The 25,073-nt window shown below is 43.7% G+C and overlaps 1 protein-coding gene across 1 annotated transcript; it reads right to left on the reverse strand.

Annotated features, from left to right (window-relative positions):
- Nucleotides 1–1,428: 1,428 nt before the first annotated feature.
- tecta (tectorin alpha) lies at nt 1,429–25,020 on the reverse strand. Its single transcript, XM_085798362.1, has 23 exons — nt 24,632–25,020; nt 24,391–24,530; nt 24,021–24,308; nt 23,162–23,299; nt 22,869–23,034; nt 22,311–22,723; nt 21,515–22,085; nt 20,564–21,174; nt 19,644–20,214; nt 18,002–18,630; nt 16,421–17,078; nt 15,473–15,672; nt 14,560–14,940; nt 11,376–11,662; nt 9,945–10,225; nt 9,597–9,707; nt 8,733–8,935; nt 5,873–6,036; nt 5,515–5,763; nt 5,021–5,183; nt 4,844–4,928; nt 4,563–4,682; nt 1,429–2,258 (listed from the first exon to the last, which is right to left on the reverse strand). The coding sequence occupies exons 1-23, from the start codon at nt 24,693–24,695 to the stop codon at nt 2,155–2,157; spliced, it is 6,597 nt and encodes a 2,198-aa protein (XP_085654488.1). The 5' UTR covers nt 24,696–25,020; the 3' UTR covers nt 1,429–2,154.
- Between the last annotated feature and the right edge of the window lie 53 nt (nt 25,021–25,073).

Here is a 25,073-nt window from a genome sequence, read left to right on the forward strand (position 1 = left end):
GAAACTACGTGTGGTGATATGAGAAGACTATAACTGATGAAGACAGAAATGAAATATTTTAATGGCACAACAGACTGCATCACTTTACAGCCACAACACATCCTGTGACACTAAAATCTGACTTTAAAATATAGAGACTTCATTTTACAAGGTGCTCTCCTCAGAGATAAATACTCATTTATAAACTCCACTTTGGCATAAGACAATGGGCGGTACATGTTTGGATGTGGGATGTCAGTGTTTGTAGAATAAAATATCCTGTCACAGGAGTTTTGGTTAACACTACTTACAGTACAGTCATTGATCTGGAGGTCGAGTAGGAAGTAAATAAATGAGGTTTCAGGTAGCCAGTAGTAGTACTACTGTCTAATAGGTGTCTCAGACTCTATTACAGTAGGACATTTAGAGGACATGTACACATGGTAATAATCTGTCTGGATAAGGACATGCAAATACACACCGAATGCATTGTAACGGAAATACTATCAAACTAGACCGACCATATTTGGAAGTGGTTGGGATTGCATTGTGATTGGATCTCGACCAGGTGTCAATGACATTTGTATGTTTGGCCACATTTTAGATTATGTACTGCACATTGCACATACCAAACTATAATATGTAAAAGGTCAACTAACTTGCAACAAGTGAGCCTTTCAGCAAAAGAAAAATTAAGACACATTCAGGCCATCAGTTTCAGAGCCTCGTTTCCACAAAGCACCTTGTCTTTCTGCATGTGTTTGAAGTGGTTGGGCGTTGAGCTTTCAGGGCCACTGTAATGTTTCTGTTTTCTTAAGGCTTAAGACCTGGTGAGACTTGTTTTTAACAGGCATCAATCAACCATTAAATGAGTTGTTCTCAAACTGGATGTACTTTATAAAAGTAATGCTATAATCCAATCAATTAATAGGTCTTATCACATGATATTAGACATTTTGAAGCCTAAATTAGATTTTAGACGAAACAAACAAACTAAATTTCTATTGTTGATTGCTGATCGTTTCTTTGAAGAATCAATTTGATTTCACTAGTTATAAAGGTGTGAGAGACCAGTGTTCTGAAGCCAAACATGACACCTTAACATTTCTAAAATGTCTACAGAGTTATCAGCCCAGTTCCTGATTAATTTTTTCTCTCAATCAACTAATTGATGAAATGAGTAATTAACTCTAGCTGCTTAGGTCAGAGTATAAGACAGATAAACTGTCTGGAAGTTTTTAGAAAGTCGCCTTGATGCCTCTCATGAACTTGATTTATTCCTGGCTTAAACAGCCCTCGAGACCTGAAGACGTCCCAGGAATGTACCCATCAAGTCCACGAGTCTGCAAGTGATGTCGCCGTCACGTGACAATCGCCTCGTGCATGATGGCAGCTCCTCACGAGGAGCGTGCAGGGCCTCACGAGGAGGACCCCTCACCTGACAGGCGCTCTGTAGCTGCTGCACCCAATTAGTAATGTTTGCATAGAGAACCAATCACAATGCCGGCTCAGTCATGATAATGAGAATTAATACCATGTGTAGATGTACATGTTATTATCCAGACAATGCCGCTGTGTCTCTTTGAAATTACACTCATCATGCTTCTGTTCTGTACATTTAGTAGTAATGTTCAGTTCCAATGTAGAAGATAATGTAAGGAATGTAAAGCAGGTGGCGGTTGGTAAGTAGTATCTGTCTTTCACACCACTGCTCACATCTGTTTTCTTACCTGCCATTGACTTTTTCACTGTTTGACAATAACCACATGGTTTTAGTTGTCTTGCATTAAATATACATAAAAATCCACTTTGTGTAGGATTAGAACATTTTCTTTGGCGTCATTCAGACACTGTGGCACAAACCATCAGATAAATCTGTTACTGTTATAATCCCTCAAACAAAATCTACATTTGGTGGCTTTAAGTGACTGACAAGTTGTTTTGGCGTCCCTGGTGTAGGGGAATGATAGAAGGAGCTGGAGAATACCACATTGTGAAGTGGAGGGGAGGACTGACTGTCCACATGTTTAGAGACACAGGTACTGTATGTTTTCTGTCTACATGTGCACACTGGCTGATCTACGCGGCTAATCACTGCTGATACACTGTGCATCTTCAAGTCTTTTTATGTGTTTGATTTGTTTTCGTCTGTGTCCTTCCTTTGCTCGTGGGGTGTTAGGAAGAGAGAGGAGTGTGAGTGCGAGGCAGCAGCATGGAGATCAGGGCGCTGACAATCAGCACAGGAACCACAGGTGTAACGTGACAGCTGGAGCTCACGGCTGGGAAAAGAAGACATCATCAACTGTAGACGACGCTACTTCAAATTGAATAAATACACATTTATACTGCTTTTTTATTCATTAAATTGCCTGGATACTATTTTTGTTCCACTTTCCACAGGACTGTAAAGTCTTATTTTTTAATACACATTTTTCGGCTTCTCTATGACATTTTTTATTGATTTAAATAACGTGGTGTCGCAACAATAATACCTAATAATAACAACAAACTACAATTGTAAAGAGTAACTTAAAGACAGCCTGCCTTTTCCAATGACTTGTACATATGTGAAAACTTAGTAAAATAATGCATTATTAATTGTTAGAATAGTTTTTTGTGATAAATTCTCTACCAGTAAATTATATTCTTTCAACACAGTTTGTTTTTGTGGCTTCAACAAAGTTTAATAAAATTACAATAATAAACCCCAGACTTCATGTGTGCAGGACGACGTGCTCGGCCTCCTGAAGAGATCACTCACCTTAAAGGGATAGTTCAAAATTTTGGAAAATTGGCCCATTGCCATAATCTCTAGTTTTAGCAGTAGGTTCGTTACCTTTAATTGTCGGTGCAAGCTATTTTTAGAACAGCGTAGCAGAGCCGCAAGCGGCTTAGAGCTACACTACAGAGGCTAATGGGATTTCTTGGTTTCCGTCATCAAACTCATCAAATACACAATCCAACAAACGGAACGTTCTGAGACAGAGTTATTTTCGTGGTAAATTCATGCAAAACAGCTAATGCACTTTCCTGCCGGGGCAGTTTTTCGGCAAGCAGTCTCTGCATTTGCCTCGAAAACAACTCTGTCTCGTAACGTTCCGTTGAACTATCCCTTTAAGTTTGTCATTGTGTTTCACCTATAATACTATTCTAGATTCTCATTATTCCACTTTCAAACTTTATTTTTTCCCTCATCTTTGCAGCTAAGCTTTAGACTCTTATCTGCTCTGCTCTGGGAACTCTTTGCCCTGCTCATTGATTTGCAGGCGACACAGTCTCCTGATCCATGACTGAAGGCAGTCTGTGTGAATAGACCAGTCTGTTTGTTAAATGCCTTTACGCCTATGGCAAAAATAATAATATTTACTTTCCTATGCATGACAATGATGCAATGCAACAGGGTAATTACTACCATACTTTAGCATCCTCCCCTCACTCATTGGGAATGGTGTGCTCATAACTGTTCCCAGTGCTGAATATGGGCCTCAGTGTTTACCTTAAACTGGACTCTGGCAGTGTCACTTTCTCACTCACACCCTCCTGATTACAGGGTTTAAGTAGATCTCTCCATAATGCAACCAAACCCAAACTGAACAACACTGTAGCTGACAAACATCCTGCACACAACGCCCTGCACACAATGGCAATAGAAAGTGCTTGAGTAAATGAGTCAGACCACAAATCTTGTTTACCATTTGTTTCTTATCTCCATCAAGGTAGTGTTAGGTTAGCTCTGCAGCGAGTGTGACGCAGGTTCTTAACGTCTCTGTTACGGATCAAATATCCAACTTGTGTTGCCATTTCATCAATAAACATGTGGGAGAAATCTCCAAACCAGGTGTGTTGCATAAGCAGGTTGAAAGGTAGAATGGTGATGTTTGCACACTGAGAATGGAAAATACATATGAGTGTTGACACATTAAAGCAGTTTGTTGCAGCTCTGCTTGTCATCGTGGCATCTTGGGGTTCAAGGCCAGTGTGAATGTGAATTTTAACTCTGCATTTTAAATGCTAAGATACATTAAAGTGAACTTTGAAGCTTAGAGGTAGAAAATAAGATGCACCAACATCAAGTGAGGTAACATTTTACAGAAATTTAAGTTGGGTAATTCAACTCTATTTGCGCTATTATTATCATAAACATACTACATTAATGCCCTTCATATTGACTGTCTTTTAAGAAAATTATATTTCTCGGTTTGTGGCACTTTTAGTTCATCTAATTTGTTTACATTACATAAGACAGCAAATGATAAAAATACTACTTCCACTGTCAGCTTATGGTTTAATGATTTATTAGTTTTATTCAATGTAACTAGATTCAGATGTACACGCAGTATATTTACTGTAAACTGTGAAGACTGTTTGTGTTACCACACTACCACACACTAACACAATGGCAACTTTTGGGCATAATTATTTAAACCTGGTTTATGGGAAACAAAACTGGTTTATGGGAAACAAAACTAATTTGTTGCTAATATTTACTCATCATTATGAGTATGATATAGTATGATTGAGTAAAGCGGAAGTTAGAAATTTTTATCCTTTATTGTCTGTGCATGTGTGTGTTTGCTTCTTACTCCGGCAGCTTTTCCCGTCTCGTTGCAGCATCCCAGTCACACAGCTGCAGACTGGCCCAGTTCCCTTACTAGAGCAGATCTGCTCACAGCCGCCATTGTTATCCTCACACCAGTCTGATTCTGAGAGGACATGACACGAGAGTCAAGAAAGCTGACAAAAAGAGCTGGAAAATATCAGCAGCATCATTCCTGCTCTTTGAATCCTTGTTGGACTTTCTGGGATTAATCATCCAGGGGGAGAAAATGTTTTACACATGGACTCATGGTGAGAAAATACTTACCTCTCCTTCTTATAGGCCCCACGGACAGTATGTGCTCTTTATGGTCGCTGTCCTCCGAGTACATCCTTCTTTTGTGTGGACAGTTCTGCATGTACAGCACACACACAAACATTAACGCAGCCGACATTTGTTTCATTGCCACTTTCTAAATGGTTCTTTTTTCCTCGTATGTCTCACCACTTTACAGGCGTTTGTTTCCGAGTCACACAGGGTAACATCGCAGTGGAGGTGGACCTCGTCATAATCCCCAATGAACTTGAAGACGGTGACGTGGAAGCGGCAGGTGAGAGATACGCCGTTCTCAGCCATGCCAATGGTGTTGTCCTTGATGTTTGGACACCTGGTGAGAGCCAGACATCAGCCAGACATCAAAGGAATAAACTGTGTTGAGTTCAGGTTTTCCTCTGTGTGGTGTTTTTTAGCAGCACATATTTATTCAGCAGCCACTTGAATCATCAAACTTTCCTAAATTCTTATCAAATAACTAGAAAGCTGAAGTCAAATCTCAATATTGTCCAACAATTTAAAATATTTTCATGAGGAGGACTCAATTTTCTGATATTCTCACACAATGATACAAATTAAACATAACATAAAAAAGAATCAGAGTGTGTGTGATGTTAGTTTTAGGCCCCTATTTGTGGATTATGTGTGTGTGTTTGAGTGCCCACCCTCTCTCTATGATGATGTAGCGGAGTCGGTCGCTGCTGTAGCGGGACGGCGTGGCCCAGCACATGTTCACTATGAGGATGAGCTGATTTTCATCTGCCCCTTCCACAAAGACGCCCACGAAGAGGATGTCCCGTGTGCTGAGCACCACCTCGCCCTCCCTGTACGGATGCCGGTACGAGGAGTTCTTGTACAGAGCCATCTTAGTGATGAAGTTCCCCTCCTGGGTCGGTAAGGTGAGGTTTATCACACTGGAGCACAGGGGGGAGGGAAAGGGAGGATGAGTAAAGCAGCCGACTGTGTCGTCGTGACATTTAGTTTAATCAGAGCTAAACGTATTATTCCTGCGCTCTGTCTGACCTGAGCATCGGTCTGAGGACGGTCTCCAGTGAGATCTTCAGGTCCAGCTCGTAGGCGCAGGAAAACTCCACGTTGATGGTGCGGTCTCTGGTGATGACGTTCCCTGTGTTGTTCACGCTCTCTATCCAGACTGTGTTTTTGTACATGATGTGTGTACCGTTCGACTGTCACAGGGATCAAGGGACATTGAGAACATTCAGCAACAAAAAACAGAAGCAAGAAGAATGGACAGTCCACACATCACTAACCTGTTTTCATTTCATTTTAGATCATTTACATGGCTGACCTGACAAGTTCAGGAAATAAACTGATTCTCTCTCCTCCTGAAAAGACACGATCCGTTTCAAACTCATTTCTGTCCATTAAATCTGCGGCTAGAGACAGGGCCCAGTTAGCCTAGCTAGGGAAACAGCCCACTAAAACTCTGCTGTCAGTAAACATCTTGAGTCACTGTCTCTAGAAACTAAAGACATTGGGCCTTAGTTTCCTAGACCGAGCGAAGTCTAAGCGCAGCGCAGCTTCGCCACGCCACGCCAACGAGGTGTGTCCAGGTCCATTTTGCAAGTTTGGTGGGCAGCGCAGTCCGATGTGGGCCAGCGTAGGCCCTCCCCTTGTCCCTCCTACCGGCGCCAACGGCAAAGAGGGAGGAGACAGGGCGGGAGGGAGACAGGAGGAGGAGAGAAAGGCGTGAAGTGGGATTAACACAGCCGATTCGGATCTTCACCAATCAAATGAGCTCCTCTCCTCACCTTTAACTGCGCCGCGGGCGATGCGCACTGCAAGTTTGTCATTTTATACTTTGACATGGACGGAGGAGACAGCGACGCCAGAGGCCGAACCTCTCCCAGGAGGAAACAGCTGTTTTGGTCCGGAGGTCCGAGCTCAGAGTGGCTGAATAATGAGTTTACTAATATCCTTAATCAGGTTTGATCTGATACACTGAGAACCGCTGCCCAGTGTAAAAAACAACAACTAATAAACTAATAAAGAAACTCACATTTATTCAAACCCTGTGTAAGAAAGATGAGAGGTGTACACTAATCACAACATAAACAAACACCATGGTAACAGGGATGGAATCAGCGTAAAGGACGCTCGCTCTCTCTCTCTCTCTCTCTCTCTCTCTCTCTCTCTCCGTCTCTCTTTTTTTTCTGTGATAGAGATGCTGAGTATACTGTAGTATGCTATATACTGACTATCTGATACCGAGGCTGTTGTGGTGGGCTAAGAGAGATGATGATTTGTGTTTTGTTTTTCATTACGGCTGCGTGACGAGGCGGTCGCTCGCCCTAATAAATTAATAAGTAAATAAATAAATAAAGTGGATCATCACAACGGCACAGTGCGTATCTCAACACGGCAGCAACATGATGCAGTCATCCTCCACCCTCAGTCCTGCTCTTGGGACATCCACAGCTGCTTTTCAGTGCCAGTTCGTCCCTGCTGTGTTAATTCAGGTGGGGTTTCCATTACGCGTGCCGATCTGACGTCAGATGTGACGGGACAATCTATATAGATATAAATTCACGTGTTGATTCCATTAGTTGCATTAAATAGTGGTTATTGTGGATATTTATTGCATTGAAATGTGCCTGGAACTGTGGAAACCTGCCTGTGAGGTCTTGGTGACGTGTGTGCACTGCAGGTCAGTCAGCCAAACTTCCACTGCACCTGCTGCGCTCCGCCCTGCGCTGAGAGTAGACCTGGTTTGAGGTGGCGAGCTTTCAGCGCACCCTCGGCGGGACATTTTCGCACGAAACTTCCACTGCGCCAAGCTGAATCTGTGACGCCTCCCCCTGCTGCGCGGCCACACCTATCTCAGCGCAGCGCGATCTACAAATCTGCCAATCTAACTTTGCGCTAGGCTGCGCTGGTCGAAACTTGCATTACACCGGCTGCGCTACCTTGTGCCACCTGCGCTGCGCCACCAAACTAGGGCCCCAAGTCTGAAACCTTGGCGTGCTGATGAAGGTCAACACCATATCAAATCAGTCACCAAATCAGCCTTTGAACAACTTTTTTTTTTCAACTTAAGAAGATATCCAGAATTAAGGGTTTTATGTCCCAAACTGATCAGGAGAAGCTGGTTCATGCTTTGATCTTCAATGAATTCAATGAATCAATCTCGAGTCGACTACTGTAACGGTCTTCTGACTGGACTCCCCCAAAAAGTATCAAACAGCTGCAGCTCGAGTTTTAACCAGAACAAAGAGATCAGATCACATCACCCCAGTTCTTAAAACTTTACATTGGCTCCCAGTCAGCTACAGAATAGATTTTAAAGTTCTGCTACTGGTCTACAAATCACTGAATGGTTTAGGTCCAGAATACATGAATGACATGTTAGTAGAATCTAAACCCAGTAGAGCTCTAGTAGAGAGATCTACTGACTCAGGTCAAATAGTGGAGCTCAGAGTTCAAACCAGACATGGTGAAGCAGCATTTAGCTGTTATGCTGCACACAACTGTGAGCACTTTTAAATCCAGGTTAAAAATGTTTCTCTTTCCATGTGCTTATGGCTGAGCTATTTTTAAGAACTTTAAACTTTATCTATTTTCTTTTCTTCTACTTTTTTTTAATTTTCCTTTGCTCGTGCTTTTAACTCTGTTTAATGTTTACAATTTTTTTTTATTAAAAAAAAATGTTTGTTTTTATGCTGTTTTATGCTGTTCTTTTTAAATGTTTTGTCTTGAGTTGCCTTGGTATGAAATGCGCTATACGTAAATAAAGATGCCTTGCCTTACCATGTCTCTTGCAAAACAAAAACTACAGACAAAAAAACCCCATGGAGACCACAACTTATTTGCAAACTATTTGTACTCCTGAAGAAAGACCATGAAGTAATGTCAGTTCACTCACCTGTACAATGGAGCCGCAGTGTCCCTTGGTGTTGTTGATGTGGAAGGAGATGAAGTCCTCTCCCTCGATGCCGGCGCAGTGCTCGTCGTTGATCCTGACGTCCTCTCGTTCGAAGCCCAGCTGGAAGAGCTTACACTTGGAAATGGAGACCTCCATCTGCGCGTGCTTACAGGTCACCTCGGCCTGTATGATGTCATCATCACCTGCCACAGGTAAACATCACATTTACTCCACTGTAAGTGCACAGGAAGTTCAATGATGATAATAAAAAAATAAAAACAAAAATGCTTAGTAAAAGTTAGTGAACACAAAGTTTTTTCCCCCTCAACTCCATTCTACCATTTATCTACTACCACTGCGATAACCAGCATGTTAAATTGTTTCATTCAGAGTAGCCATTTCCAGAGTTTAAATGAGTTGACTTTCTATGGTCTCAGAATCATATTGCTGCCCCTTTTTAAACTTTACTTTGTCGTTTCTAACAACGGAGCCAAGTAAAACATGGCTGATACAATCAGTCAATTTCAGCTTATCACTGATATGAGCATTGGCTTGTTTATAAGATAGTAAACAACAATAAAATAGTACTGATTATTACATTTTTTCGAAAAAGGAAAATATGTTTATCACAGATCTCTGTACAATGTCTTCAATAACCCAAAAATGTGTATATTAAAAAATGAATACAAATTGATGTATGATTATAACACATCAATAGTATTTACAACTATCGTCTTGTTGCTTAATGTTAAAGAGTATTTTGATAATATTTATTTATTAACAGCATGACACTACTTGATAAGGCTTAAAGGAATTAGAGCTAGATGTGGAGGACATCTTGGTGCCGTCCTGTGAAGCCCTCACCTCCAGTGCTGGTGGGTAGTTCTGGACAGCCACACAGGTCTCCTCCGTTCTCCAGCTCACAGGTGAAGTTTGTGCAGATCTCTCCTGCACAGGGGTCGTAGATCCATTCTGCTAAAGACAGGTCCACACACAATGTTAACTGTCACACACACACGGCTCTGTTAAACATGGATGTACAGTTTTCTGACCGATCAGGTGAGAAAAAGAACAGTGTGAAATTTCTGGTTTCACTTTTGTTGTAGTGGGTCTTGGGAAGAGTTCAAATGAAAATACTGAGTGTGAGTGTGCAAGAATCAAAAATCTGTATTTGTTTTAAACGACGTGGCCAGTGTCTCGCGGTGCCCTTACAGCAGTTCTCCTGGGTGATCCATTTGGTGGTGAGGGTGCCCAGGGAGCGGCAGGCCTCGGCGTAGGCTGCCAGGGAGCCACAGACCTGAGCCTTGCGGTGATTGTAGCAGCCGTCCAGGTAGCAGGACTGGTAGAAGGGCCGGGGGTCCAGGAGGCCGTGGCAGGGCTGGAAGAAGCCCTTCAGCTGGGTCAGCTTCTGACAGGCGTCCTCACCCTGAAGCGTCAGCACAGCCGTGTTGTCACAAGACTGGGCCAGAGCCACGTACTGGGTCTCATCGCAACTAGAGAGGAAAGACAGATAGTTAACAGACAGACGGATAGACAGTTAAAGGGACAACGAGGAGTTTTGGAAAAGCAAAGCGTTTTCACACTACATTTATGAGCCTCCGCGCGCACCGTGAAATTCTTTGACCGGCGCAAGACGGACTCATGTTTTCATTCATCAAGAATTAAAGTCAGAGGTTCGAAGACGATCACATGCCGTCGTAGTTCCGACCATAAACGTTATTCTCATGACTTGCCGCAAAACCGAAAGTAAAGAAACGCTGGTCGGCTCGACCAGCATTTCTGCCACCACTAATAATAACAAAATAACGATAGACAAAATGATATATTTATCGAAAATGGGCCCATTAACAAGTGTGGGTAACGTAGATTCATCCACATTAATATGAGACTTTTTTATTGTCGCGGAATTTTTCCTCATTGTCCCTTTAATAATTTTTTCTATCTGCAAAATATGGTGACCTAGTGTAGTATTTATGGACTCACATTGTCAGAAACAACGTGAGTACTACTCCAGTGAATAGTCTGTTCCAATACAGTCTGTGTATGTGGCTTTTAAGTGTTGGGTTAGTGAATGTGGGGGATGAATTGTATAAACAACATGAGGTGTTAAATCAGTGGGTACCTGCAGAGGGTGCTCTCTGAGCTACTGGTCATGTCCCTTAGAAAAAGAAGCCAGTGAACCTGAGTGTATCTAAAGTCATCCACAAACTTTCCCTTTACTTCTACTTCTTTTCTTCAACAGACCATGTATCAATCAGATGTAACTTTAGCATTCTTTCAGAGAGAATTTAAAAGATGTTCAGGCTCATCTTGGTTCTGTTTTGGTTTCTGCAGGTGGAATAATCCTCTTAGGTTCCTGGATGTTTCACTTTCACCAGCCAACTGTAAAAATTAACCCTTTTGTACAGGCCAGGAAGTGAATATCAGAGCATTTTTAGTTACACCCTCAACTGCTGTAGACATTGTTGAGGAGACACTAGAGAACCAAATGGATAAGGTACAGTAAATGAGATAAAAGAGGCTAGAAAGACAGCTGATTAGTTGGGTAATGTCTCTGTATATTTGTTAGATCAAATTTTCAGTCTGCAAAAGGTTTCACAAGAACAGGTTGAGTAGACAGTGCCTGTGCCGGGCCTCACCCACCTGTTCTGCATACCGTTGGTCTTCCAGCTCTGGGCCAGCTCCAGGGCGCTGACAGCCGGCTTGCCTCTGGAGGTGATGTAGTCGTCACTGGGGTCTCCGTTGTAATTCCCACAGAGCCCACACACCTTATTCTGCAGCCTCTGGCCCATGGTGATGCTCAGCGTGTTAAAGCGGTTGTACCGAACCTGGATGTCCTGGGGTGTGTCGATGACGATGAAGCCCTCGGATGAGGACAGACGCGTCATGAGCCCAGTTAGAAATGGCACAGATACTGGTGTGCCATTGACCTGGGAACAGACAGGACACAGTCGCAACTTAGATTAATTCATTTCCATTAACACATCATTAAAATTAGACTTGACGCTCTCACCTAAAGTTTGACTGTCAGTAAAATGAGAACAGAATTAGTGTTATACAGATTGAGAATTTTGCTTTAAATATATTCTCTCTTTATTTATATTCTCTCTTTTTTGTGAACAGTAAATATGCAGGGACAAATAAAAAGTGATAATATTTCTTTGTGTCTGAGGGAAAGATTACTTCCTTGTCAAATCATTGATAGAAAACATTTGGGATTAGGGATTGTATAAATTGTTTTCATACACTCTAAAGATATCACTGAGTGGCAGCATGTAAGAGAGAAGAAAGGAGACTGCTTCAAGCTAAGATTGTGACAATCTGATATGGAAACCGTAATTACTCTGTGCTTTGGTGAATATGACCTGAGTCACTTAAAGGCACTTGTACTGATTCCGACATGGTTCTTAAGGAAATTTAGAAAAATCTTTTAGTCAATGGCTCAGTTAGATCGAGGAGGATTAAGACTCACTGGGAGCCACAGTTAGAGGTAGTTAATGACCTGCTGATTACCTCTGTGAGTGGACTCTCAGTAGAACGATGTGGCCTAAAGCCAGAACTGAAGGATATCCAACAGACTATTAGTGCAAGGGTAATTGGTAAATTGGACTTCAAGCACTCTTTCAAGTAAGAAAAGGGAGATTTGAACTGGATCTGTTTGTTTAGTTTCTCAAGGAGAAGTTTGATAAAGACGTCTTTGACCACAGGCGGCACAAAGCCAGAGGAAAATAAGATGGTAATATATACAAAAAAAAATCTCCTAATAGAGATAATAGTTCTATTAAACGAAGATGGGCAATGTTGGAAAGAAGGAAGTAATACAATATCCCATTATCTGTTAAATGCTGTGGTTGGTTTCTTTGTCTCTCTTCCACTTGGTGCTGACAAGATAGACTTGATTTATGGGAACTTTTTCTGCTGGCTGATGAGAGCTGTGAGGATAAATCACAGCATTAAAGCAGATAACAGCGGCACGGCCGTTTCGGCTAATGCTGTGTTCAAGGCAGGCTTTTGAAACCGTAAGTTACAGCTTCAAGTCACAACTACGACTTGGTAGCGTTCCAGGTAACCCGTAGCTCGTGTTTTTACCGTCCTGTTGCCTGTGAAAGTTCCCTATAACGGCCACTCGTAACTTCCGACCCGTGAACTCGTACCAGATCGAACTGGTATGACTTCACAGGAAGGAAAAACACAAAGTACGAGTTTCCTTGAACGCACCATGAGTTAGCAGCCCCCGCCCTTGTCAGGCATCAATTGGTCCTCGTGCTACGTCACCACATTCACGCGCATCCCTTGGCTGCACACACAGCCCTTCATGCCGTTCTCTCCCCTCATTGGATAACACTTGTATCCCACAAGGAAAATTTTCTCCTCGGGTTACAGCAGAGCAGAGTGACGGAGAGACTCGTGTTTAGGCTGAAATACTTCATGTAAGTGATTGCTGACGGAAAATAGGACTATTTAGGACTTATATTAACAAAAACATTCCACTGATATCTGCTTTAAAGCAGCAGGTGATAAAACTAAAAGACAATGAGCTGAGAGATGCTACAAGGCTCTATAGAAATGAAGCAAATTCTCTCTCATTCATCTCTTATAATCAGTCAACTTCAGGTGTTTTCGGTTACCAGTCAGATCTCGTCGTGATCTCAACCAGCCAGTCATATTGAGCCAGTCAAACTTTAAAATCTGTTCTCCTCTCTCCTGCTGTCATCTGTGCTGCTGTGCCCCCACATTTACTTCATGTCTACTGTACATATCCAGGTGAAGCTCATTGAACTGTGCTTCTCATCCGCTTTTCATATATGGTGAGACCACAATGGCATCTAATTGCCAAAGACTCACATCTCTCACTTTCCAACTCTTGTTTTTCTCAGGGCAATAAAAGTTTACTTGTTAAATCAGAATGAAGTCTCTTTTGATTGACCTGATGTCATGTTGGGTGATAGTTCAACATAAGCAAAACCTTTCAATCACATGTAGCTCAGTGATGAATCATTAATATTGACTATTGATAAATGCAGCTTTAAAGTTTTGACAGGAAGTCATTTTAGGGGTTTAACTTTAAATCTAAGAGCATAATAATGGTTAATCAGTAATTTCCAATATTTGACTGAAAAACTATAATCAGTAATTCACATGGTTTAAAGGGATAGTTCAACATTTTGGCAAATTGGCCCATTGCCATAATCGCTATAGTCATAGCAGTAGGTTCATTACCTTGAATTGTAGGTGTAAGCTATTTTCAGTACGGCGGAGCGCAGCAGCTGGCTGCTCAGAGCTACGCTATGGAGGCTAAGGGAATTTCTTGGTTTCCCTCATTAAACTCATCAAATTCAACATCCCAAAACTCCACAGCGCTTTTGTAGACAAGTTGTGACCTGCACAACCACCACGCTATGAGATAATGACGGAACGATACGAAACGGAGCCGTTTTCGAGGTAAATACAGGGTAAATACGGAGACTGCTTGCTGAAAAACTGTCCCTGAACGCAACGCGCATCAGCGGTTTTGTATGAATTTACCTCGAAAACGGCTCCGTTTCGTATCGTTCCGTCATTATCTCATAGCGTGGTGGTTGTGCAGCTCACAACTTGTCTACAAAAGCGCTGTGGAGTTTTGGGATTTTGTGTTTAATGAGGGAAACCAAGAAATTCCCTTAGCCTCCATAGCGTAGCTCTGAGCAGCCAGCTGCTGCGCTCTGCTGTACTAAAAATAGCTTACACATACAATTAAAGGTAACGAACCTACTGCTATGACTATAGCAATTATGGCAATGGGCCAATTTGCCAAAATGTTGAACTATCCCTTTAATACTTCTCTCACCTTGATAGTGCTGCCAGAGATGAGTATATTCTCCTCATTAATGTAAAGGTAGACATGAGAGATGGTGGTGAGGTTGGGCGTGCTCCATTTATCGAAGTTGGCAATGAGCTGGAAGGAGAGGTCCGGCAGCTTGTGACAGTTGGTAGACAGGACGAAGGAGCAGGAGGCCGGAAGCCGCAGCGACGCCCCGTCGAATGTTCTGAAGACTCCACCGCCTGACGCCACGCAGTGCTGCGAGCGGCGTGCGAAGCAGCCCCGCACTCCGTAGCGCAGGGTGCACTCTTCCTCCGCCTTGCAGCGCCTCGGGTCGCATTGGATCAGGTTGCGTCCGATGCACTGGCAGCGTTTGGTACAGTCACCGTTCCAAAACAGCTGTTTGGGCTGAAATAAAGAAGTTAGTCCATTAAAAAGAAGCAGTCAATGAAACATTGTTTTAAAAAAAAACTGTAACTGTGGCATGAATGTTTATAGAGGGTTAGAGCTCTTAGTGAGGGAACTATTATTCACATCACATTGGACTTTGAAATGATGATATTTTCCATTATTTTCAAATGTCTAATTAATGAATTGTCTCGTAAAAATTTGAAAGAAATAAAACAGACAGACATCTATCATGGAAATAATTAGTAGTTGCAGCCCTATCCAAAGCAAATATTTACATGAACATGATTCAGACTTTTTTCCCCTCCACACACCATTACTCCTCTTCACGGGATGTTTCACGGTCTGATTATGCATAATGCATCTGACATTAAACTGGAAGAAAATGAAGCTCACATGTGTTAAAGGTGAGGATAGTTTGTAAAACCAGCCTGATTGAGTGTTGTTGGTGTCACCGCCATTACGTACTGTGACTGACTGGCTAAGGAAGGGATTAATTAAACAGACATATGGTGCTGGATGTAACACTGACCTCATAGTATTTGCCATCCGTATAGCAGCCACAGTTCTGAGGCAGGATGCAGCTCTTGCCATTGAGCACGTAGCCCTGGTCACACTGGCAGCCCTCCACACAGTCCTGGCTGCAGTCCCTCTGGCCCCGGGCTGGGGCGCACTGAGGCGGGCAAACCGACATGCAACTGGAGTAATGGCTGTTAGGTGGACAGCTCTGGACTGGGAGCAGGCAGGTTGGCAAAGATATTAGCTAATCATTGTACCGACCAGTGTACACACAGGAAATGTTACAGTGTTAATAAGTGTTGATTTTTCAAAGGGAAATATTTGTGGACAATATTTGAGGGAGGCTCATTTGTCCACATGGAGAACTCATGTGACTCCACAACAGCCGTTTCAAAGAGCTCAACACTGTGAGAAACAACAGGTTGAAAATAATGCAAGTCTCATATCAATGGACATACAACTTCATTAGCATAGCTTAGCACAAAGACTAAATATCACAATAAACTGTGATTGCTATTTATATAATTTCACATTTTAGATGTGTTAATAGAATTATGGAATTTCAGTGATTTATATATTCATTCAGTGTTCAGATGCTTCAAACTTAGTAAAATACAGGTCAACCAAATTTGTTTTTTATTACATTGAAAAATCTAATTTAAAGAAATTCATATCTCCAAAAACTTTTAATGGTACCATGATCTGAAGAAACAGCTCCTATTAAAATGTCAATGACAGTGTGTTCTGTGGGTTATTCACACCAATTAAGGACATTTTTAAGTTTTGCAGCAGTGTGAGAACCACTAACACACTCTGTTCACTTCCACTGTATTCCAGTGTAGTGGATGTAGGAATCTCAGAGATAGAGATGATGAAACTATCTGCATGGGTAAATAAATAACATTCATAGCAATACAAGGGGAGACCACTGCAGAGATAATCAAGGTGAGCCCAGACTCACCACATGGTGTGTCACTCCTCCAGCCAGTGACAGATACTCCCTGGGTCTGACAGGTGCTGGCATAGATCTGCAGCCAGTTGCAGATTGTATCCTGAGCTCCCTGGTCCAAACAGGTGTCCTGCAGACAGCTTTGATAAAAGAAGGCTGGTGCCACCTTGCTGTGACAGCGTGCAAACACACCTCCTCTATCCACAATTAGCCCGCACAGCCTCACCGCCTCGGGCTCCACAAACACATACAGCCCGTCCCCGATGTGGAAACGTATGCCTGTGTTTACATTGTTGGCCATGTCGTCCGCCCCCATGTTCAAGTTGGCATCAGCCACAGTGAGAGGGGCGTCGTTTTGCACGCTTTTCTCTCCCAGGCCACAGCGCGGGCAGGAGTCTCCACAACCCACCTGGCAGAAGGTGTCCCTCTCTGCCCAGGCCATGCCCCAGTCAGTGGTGGTAAGGGTGGGTGGAGATAAGGGCATGCCTTGGCACAGGCCGCAGGAGGTGTTGTAGAGGTCGCGGGGCAAAGTCAACAGGAGGAGAGTGTTCCAGTCAAAGGCCACCTTCAAGCCAAAGTCTGTCTCCAGAATGAGCTGCATGCCCAAGGTGAAGATGTTGACCTTTCCTGGGCCCAGCTTCAGAGGAAGGTACAAACGCTCCTTATTGACCTGAGTGAGGAGAGATTCAAAGAAACGGGCTTTAGTTTGAACAGGATTTACCTCCCTTCAGCTGACACATATTCCTATGTTAAGTGTTTAAGTACCAGTGTAGAGTTTCTAATCCAAATGACCTGCATATTTTCAAAGTATGTGGGGAAACCCAGGTACCACTGGATGACAAAATAAAGAGCTCCTGTGTGTTTCTCATATAATTGAAATGAAAGCTGGGGAAAACACAGAAACATAAAGTATGGGGAAAAAAAGTGTGTGTGAGTGTGAGTGTGAGTGTGTGTGTGTGTGTGTGTGTGTGTGTGTGTGTGTGTGTGAGGGAGAGAGAGAGAGAGAGAGAGAGAGGGAGTGTGTTGGGTTATGTGTGTCATTACTGTTCTCACTCAGATCTTTTAGGCAGTTTGTGAACCCAGTCCAAATGTCGCTCAGGGTCGGGGTTTTGTCTGAGCCAAATCCAGCCCGATAAAAGATGCCCATTGAAATTAGATCCACCTTAAGCCAATCAAAGAGGAATTTACCCTCTGACTGGTTATTCAATCGGCTTGATTAGAAATAACATGTCCTCACATAAAAATAAATAAATTCAACCTTCACAGGTCATGCAAAAAGTTAAATCATAAATATTCACTGAAAAAACCTCTGCCAAGGTCAAATAATCCTGTCAGATTCAGTTCATTATCTGGATCTGTACAAACTCATAGATCTAAACATAATAAATATGACAAAATGTCTACATCAAGAGCCAAATGTTGTTTCCTGAGACTTTGAAAAGGGTAAAAAATGGCATACAGTATCTTATGGAAAAGTAGGGAACCTGAACTGGCACCAAAATTCAGTGGGTTCTTTCAGTGCCAATGCCTCATCCCTCTATCCAGGTAACCCCAACAGAATAAAAAAAAAATTGTAGGACTTTGTGTGCTTACCGTAACAGTGTTTTTGTAGGTTCGAGAAACTTCAATCTCATAATTGTAGACCTCCAGTACAAAGCCCCTCACCCAAATCGCCTGGCCTGTGTCTCTCTCCTCATTACGAGCTGCCAGTTTGAATTGAGGAAACAATCCAGTGATTGCTGCTTGGTCCCCTTGCTCTCTGCCACAATTGGTGGTGGCCATCCTTAGAGTGCAAGAGCTCTGAAGCTCAAATGGTACATCACCAAATGGGAGAAAATGTCCATAACCAGCGGCCACACACAGGGCCTCGGTGCGCGGCTGGCAGAAATACAGGCCGTCACTCTCCTGGCAGTACTCCTCAAGGTGACAAGGTGCGAGCTGACAGTATACACTGTTGTCAGAGCCGTTGCAGTAGCAGCGCTCCTGGCATTCCCAGTCGGTCCAGAAAGTCTGATTAGTGGCCAGCTGGCGCCCGTGGCTCATGCAGCCACAGTCACTGCGTGCCACACACAGACCGTCCCGCAGTGCGAAGCCCTCCTCACATTGACACCCCTCTTGGCATGGCAGAGGACATGGCTCTTCAGGTTCATCCAAGTTGGCACAGGTCAGAGGGCAGGCGCCGGTGCACTCATCAAAATGACTGTTCTCAGGACAGGGAAGAGCTGAGACAGAAGAGTGGAGGAAGAAACAGAGAAGGTCAAATTCATATTAGTAGAATAATCCAATCCAGTCCTTGTAGGACTAAAAAGTGATTTGAAAAATGGTGCTGGTTTATGGCAAAAGTATAAATCTGCAGCATTATTCACAACTCTAGATCCAGTGGTTTTTGTCAAAACATAACTTTGTGTTTTAGCTTGGCTGCTATTTAATAAGGTAAGACCAAACAAGGTCTTCTTTTGAAATATTGTTATGTGCAAATATAAGAAGTTAACATTGTTAATGAAACAGAAGTAGAAAAATATTTTTTTGTTGCATATGAAGAGCGAGTTGTGAGGTTGATGATGCTATGGTTGTGATTTGAGAAGTTTCACTACATTTTCAAACTGTGTTGTCACTGGGGATCTGATTAACTGTTGTAAATCCAATCTAATCTTCAGAATGGTTTTTTCAAGCCCTATGGTGTGGTTTTGATGGAATACACCTTTTACCGAAAGAGTTAAATATCAATTCATTACTATGACCAGTGGTGAAATCAAAGTACAGTAGAATCTTAGTGGATCTTTACACAGATAATTTAATCTGTTCACCTCAGGTCTACATAATAACATAATTAACTGCAATTATGCAATATTGCATAATTGGAGCTATCATTAATATCATTGGTTCAACGTTTTTGCTGGTATTCCAACCCAATATGGCTGCTGTGGGAAGGTCTGCAAATCTTAATTAGGGATTAACAGAAATCAGGGATCTAATGCTAACATGCAAGCAAGATATTTACACATTTTAACATTATTTTGCTTCAAAAAAAGAAACAAAGCTGCAGAGGGAATTAAAAAAAAAATCCTGTTCTCAAATTGAAGGGTAAAACATATCCTATACCAAGTAAAAGCTGTATTGATAGATGATATTAAACATGTTTATACAGATATACATGATTTGGATTTGTTAGGACATTTTTCTTCAGGATGAGTGTTTAAGCCTGTTCCTTTAAAGTACAGCTGTATCTACTCACGGCAGTTGGTGGCACTCCTCCAGGAAGCCAGTCCAACTTGAGCATCCTGACAGGCACTGGCATAAGCCTGAAGCGAAGAGCACAGGGCTGAATGGTTCCCCTCCTTTACACACATGTTATACAAGCAGTTCCTGAAGAACGGCGAAGGGTTGACCACAGCGTGGCACGCCAGAAATGAACTATTCCCTGGGTCGTTGATGTTGCCGCACATCCACGGACTCTGGTAGAGACGCAGGTCTGTGCACATGCGATACAGGTCATCACAGTCACCGTTGCAGGTGAGGTCGTCGGCGATGGCACGCCAGCCCTCTGTAAACTGTTCAGTTGAGTCCGCATGGCGTCCATTAGGGAGGCGGAGGTCATCAGTGGCATTGCGATTGAAGACACCACACAGACCACAAGTGACATTGTAGAAGAGGGTGGAGAGGGAGATGTTGAGGAATCCCTGCCGTGCGTAGTGGACACGAAGCAGCCCACGGGACTCTACCACTGTGGTGTTGCCTGGTGCTTTGTAGATCATCATCGTCTCCATTGGATGGACGTACGGAAGCCCCACCTGCTCACCATTCACCTGGAACACAAATAAATAAGTGATAGCCATAGACATTTAGCATCTGAAAAAACAAAAACAAAAAAAACAAACGGTAACACTTTACTTGAATAGGTATTCATAAGATTGACATAACACTGTCATAACCATGACAGTTTAAATTGTCTTTAAGTTGTCAGAACAAAAACATCTCAAACAATGTCACCTTTGCATTAAAAGTGACATAACTTACTGAATGACACTTAACGACAGCTGTCATAAGTATTCATTGATGTTTATGACAGCAGTTATGTCATGGTTATGACAGTGTTATGTCAATCTTATGAATACCTATTCAAGTAATGTGTTACCAAACAAACAGTATACTAACCTTCACTGTGTCAAAATCTGTCCCTCCCACCTGAGCTTCCAGGTTAGCCACCCTAACTACCACAGGTCTTTTCCAATCAGGGCCTTTGTTGACCAGCCGTCTGCCTATCTTCACCTCCACCAAGGAGGCATTAGCCGGCACTGCACCGCACAGCTTCAGCAGGTAGTAAGAGCTGTCATCTGGGAACAGCAGGAAGGTGCCGTCAAAGGAGGATGTGACCGAGTTCTGGGTGACTGAACACACTCCCTCCCTCCGAGGGTAGCAACCCAGCAGGCCCACCTCCGCCACACACACCTCTCCTTCCTTACAGGACTCGTTGAAGCAGGATACTTCCCCGGCAGGCCCGCAGGAGCAGCGGAGGGTGCATTCACCTTCTTCACCACTGGTGCCTGCCCAGAAAGTGTCATTGAGGGGGTAATAGAGGCCGTTATGCTCGCAGCCACAGTCTTCACGCTGTACACAGCGGCTGCCACTGAGGACATAGCCCGGGTCACACTGGCAGCCCTCGGTGCAAGGGTGGGCGCAATACAAGGGAGCCGTGAGGTCCGAGCAGGAGGCAGGACAGGCACTGGTGCACACTTGGTAATGGCTGGACCCTGGACACGACAAAGCTGAGAGCCAATAGGAGAGAAGAAATTATGTAAGACGGCACAAACAAACAAATGTAAAGCCCTATTCGCACGGGATTAGTATTACCTGGGGACCTCTGGTAATTTGTAATAATTGCGGAGGACGTCTGTGATCTTAATCCCGTGCGAATGCGCCATGTCAGTAATTTGTAAAGTAAAAATTCCCCCGCAAATTACCTACTATATTTCACCAAAGACCCGTGTGAATGCACCGCAAGAAACACAGACGTGGGGGGGGGAATTTACAAATGACCAGAGGTAAAACTAATCCCGTGCGAATAGGGCTTAAGATGAAGAGTTGTGCTATCAAACAGAGTCTCACCACAGAAGGTGCGAGATCTCCAGGGTCGTATGGTGACGCCCAGGGCCTGACAGGCCAGAGCGTAGGCCTGGATGGCCTGGCAGAGTGTGGTGATGTTATCCCTGTTTGCGCACATGTCATATACACAGCTATACACAAAGGCTGTGGGGTCCACCACAGCTCTACAGTCCCTGAAAGGTCCATCAGTTTTGTTGATGAGCCCACAGTAGTCTGAGCGGAAGTAGAAGGCTTCGGTGAGCGGGTCACACACACTGCAGTTCTGGGCACAGCCGTCAGTGCAGCGCCAGTCTGTGTCCTCTGCTCTCCAGCTGCCCCCCAGCTCCACCACACTTTCTGCTAGAGAGCCGTCAGGTAGTACCGGATCATCGGCAGGGTCGTCGTTATAGTTGCCACAAAGGCCACAAGTGTTGTTGAAGTAGGAGCTGGGTAGGGAGATGGATGCATAGTGTTGGCCGTCATAGGTTACCAACAGTCCAAAGTCGGTTTCTAGGGCAATGGCAACACCGGACTGATACACCCGGACAGCACCAAGCTGGAGTTGCACAGGTAAGGTCTTCATCAAGCCATCCACCTAGAGACAGGGACAGAGGGAAATTCAGAAATAGAACAAAGGATGCCGTTCATAGCTAGGCAAGTTTAAAATACTCTCACTTGAAACATGTTTTTGATCATCAGCTTATAGTCAGATATTACAAAATATATCAAGGAAGAAGCATCGACAAGGTAATGAGTAATCAACTCTTCCAAGAGGGTTAGCCAAGATGCAAACACTGTGTGAGACATTAAGGGGTCTCACCTGGACTGCTCCTAAACTGCCTTTGGGTAACAGGATTCGGTGACCGTACACGTCCACTGTGACATCCCTGAGCCAAGACACTGAGGCGACGCCACGGTTCTCATTCTTGGCCTCCACACTGAAGTAGGGCAGCCCTGCCACCTCCCAGCAAGGCCGAGCCAGCAGGTAGGAGCAGGTGCCCTGGAAGTGGTAGAGGAAGCCGTCGAAGGTGTGGTAATGAGGGTCGCCGAACACCACACATGTGCTGGTGCGGGTGGGCTGGCAGTAAAAGGCCCCTTCCTGCTGCTCGCAGGTCTCCAGCTGCCCACATGGGGCCTCTTGACACTGAACATCGTTGTCAATATCAAGGCAGCGGCATCTCTGGGAGCACTGGTCAGACAACCAGAAGATTTCCCCTCGTCTGTAATAACGCCCTGAAGAGCATGCGGGAAAAACAGAGGGGGGTTTTTTATTCCAGATTTTCATAGACCATTCTTGTGTTTGCTGAGCTGAAGACGCTGTAGGTGCTATGATTAACCTTTATAGACATCCTCATCTGTGTATGACGTTAGAACTTACCATTGTAACTGCAGCCGTTGGCTGGATCTATCAGTTCAGTGTCTACGCGGAAGAACCAGCGCCCGGGAATATTCACGTTGGTCGACTGCTCAATGTTCACTACATCGTTTGACCGTGATCCTGGCAGGTTGAAGAAGTGACCAATGTCTCCACCATTAAAACCTGACTGAAAATGGGGAACGGTGTGAGGAATGTGAGGTTGAATATTTATCAAAATACCATTAATTATTACCATCATTATTATTATCATCATCATCATTAATGAAATGATCTTGTGGCCACTGTGAGAATACCTGAGCTGTTGTCCCACCCAGTCCTGTCAATGGATCTCCACCACTGGCTGTGCCCGTGCTCCATGTGATTTCTCCATAGTTGAACATACTTAACGACGTTACGCCATCTGAGATTAATACAGTTTGGAATGTGTTCACCTGGTAACCAAACAAGAGGATTAAAATGATGTTACAAAGAGGAAAGAAGTCCATCCATAGAACTTTAACAAAAGAGAGAAATACTATGAAGAAGACCAATTCTCTCAACATTTAATATATTATGTTGTCCACCCATCATCTATATGGTTTGTCCATGCAAGGTCGTTCGGAAGCTGGAGCCAGCTGCCACAAGTACACCCTGGACAGGTTTCCAGTTGATCGTAGGGCCGTCACATAGAGACATTCACCTATACGGGTAATTTCAAGTCGCTAATCAACCTTATGCACATGTCTTTGGACTGTGGAAGGAAGCTGGAGAACCCCAAGTGAACCTACGCAGGAAATGGGAGAACATGGAAACTCCACCAGGAAAGGCCTCAAGCCTGGGAATCAAACCCGGAATGTTCTTGCTGAGAGGCAACAGTGCTAACAACTGCACCGCCATGTACATGACACGTGTGTTTATGTGGCTACTGCCATGTGATGTGTTGTTGAGGCTGTCGTTGTTATGTGAATGTCTGTACCTGCATGCTCTTTGCAAATGAAATAAGGTGATCTTGATTTGAGTTGATTGAGATGACAGCAGTTTTCTGTTCAGAGAGGTTGAACACATTGGAACTATCTCCATACAACATAGAGCTAAAACTGATTTTGTTTCGAAATTAACACTGAAAACATTTTTGAAGGTATGAGAACTTGATATGATTTGATGTGACTTTACCGGGGTTGTCTGGCTTCCTCCATAGAAGGTGACTTGGTGCCATGTTGCGATAAAGACCCAGGCGGCGGTGAAGGCGGGCATATTTTTGAAGTACTTCCGGACATCTTGTGTCGCCCTTTCCAGTATTTCTTGCTCAGTCGACTCCCTGTAGTAGACGTCTCCACGGATGCCATTGTGCACATCTGCCCAGAGTGGAGCGATGAACGACCTGCTGTCACTCAGGGGAAAAGCTTCTGGTGTGAACTGGCTGACCTGGACATTGAAGGAGATCACCCCATTGTTGTTGACCTGTGGACAGAAAGAAGACACTTATCACAGACTGATGGAGCATAGCTTTCTGTCAAATAGTAAGAGCATGTTCAAGGCTTACGTAGATGGAACGGTAGGGGACATTGAAGAAAACAAAGGGAATGAGCAAAGTAATTTCCGGAGAACTCCCATCATCCATCTTGGGGGTCTCTAGATCCCTATGGCCGGGTCCATATGGATACAGAATATCCTGAGCACTTGCTAAAAATGAGAATAAAACATAAAAGCTCATTAAAAAATTTGACTTTTTTCGACACCTAAAAGTTGAAAAAAAGTTGTGATACTGAATGATATCATCGTACCTCCTGTCTGTGCAAAGATGCTGAACAGGTGGAGCAGAATGACTGGACAGCCTGGCCTGACCATTCTAAGAAAACAGAGTGAGATTAGACATCGTATTACACTAACATTACTTTATCTGTCTTAAATTCGTGGAAACGTGGGCAGATTTGAGTCATTTTACAATTACTCATAAACAAAGTTAGCAAAAACGGAGAGGATGGAGAGCCATCAAAGCAACGTCTCCTTACTTCTTTAAGATCAGGCTCCCAGGTCTCCCCTGAGGAGCCCTGAAAAGGCCCCATTATGCATGCCAGAACAATGTGTCAGGATCACATTTGCCTTACAGTCCCATGTGACCCCGGCAACAGTGAACTACAGGCCTCTCTGTGCCTTCGTTCCCCGCAGGTGATCAAACTGGGTCTCTGTGTCTGCAGCAGCGAGGCTGCTTAGGACCTCATTACC

Source organism: Trachurus japonicus, chromosome 14, assembly GCF_045865225.1.
Source record: "Trachurus japonicus isolate A0001 chromosome 14, Traja_1.0".
Classification (NCBI taxonomy): Eukaryota; Metazoa; Chordata; class Actinopteri; order Carangiformes; family Carangidae; genus Trachurus; species Trachurus japonicus.

Bases quoted from the DNA above. Each gene is read 5' to 3' on its own strand.
- tecta (XM_085798362.1), bottom strand. From the start codon at position 24,695: ATGGTCAGGCCAGGCTGTCCAGTCATTCTGCTCCACCTGTTCAGCATC. The intron at 11,663-14,559 runs GTGAGAGAAGTA...GTCTGTTCCCAG, and splicing joins TCTCTGGCAGCACTATCAAG to GTCAATGGCACACCAGTATC. The intron at 8,936-9,596 runs GTGAGGGCTTCA...TACCTGTGGCAG, and splicing joins ACTACCCACCAGCACTGGAG to GTGATGATGACATCATACAG.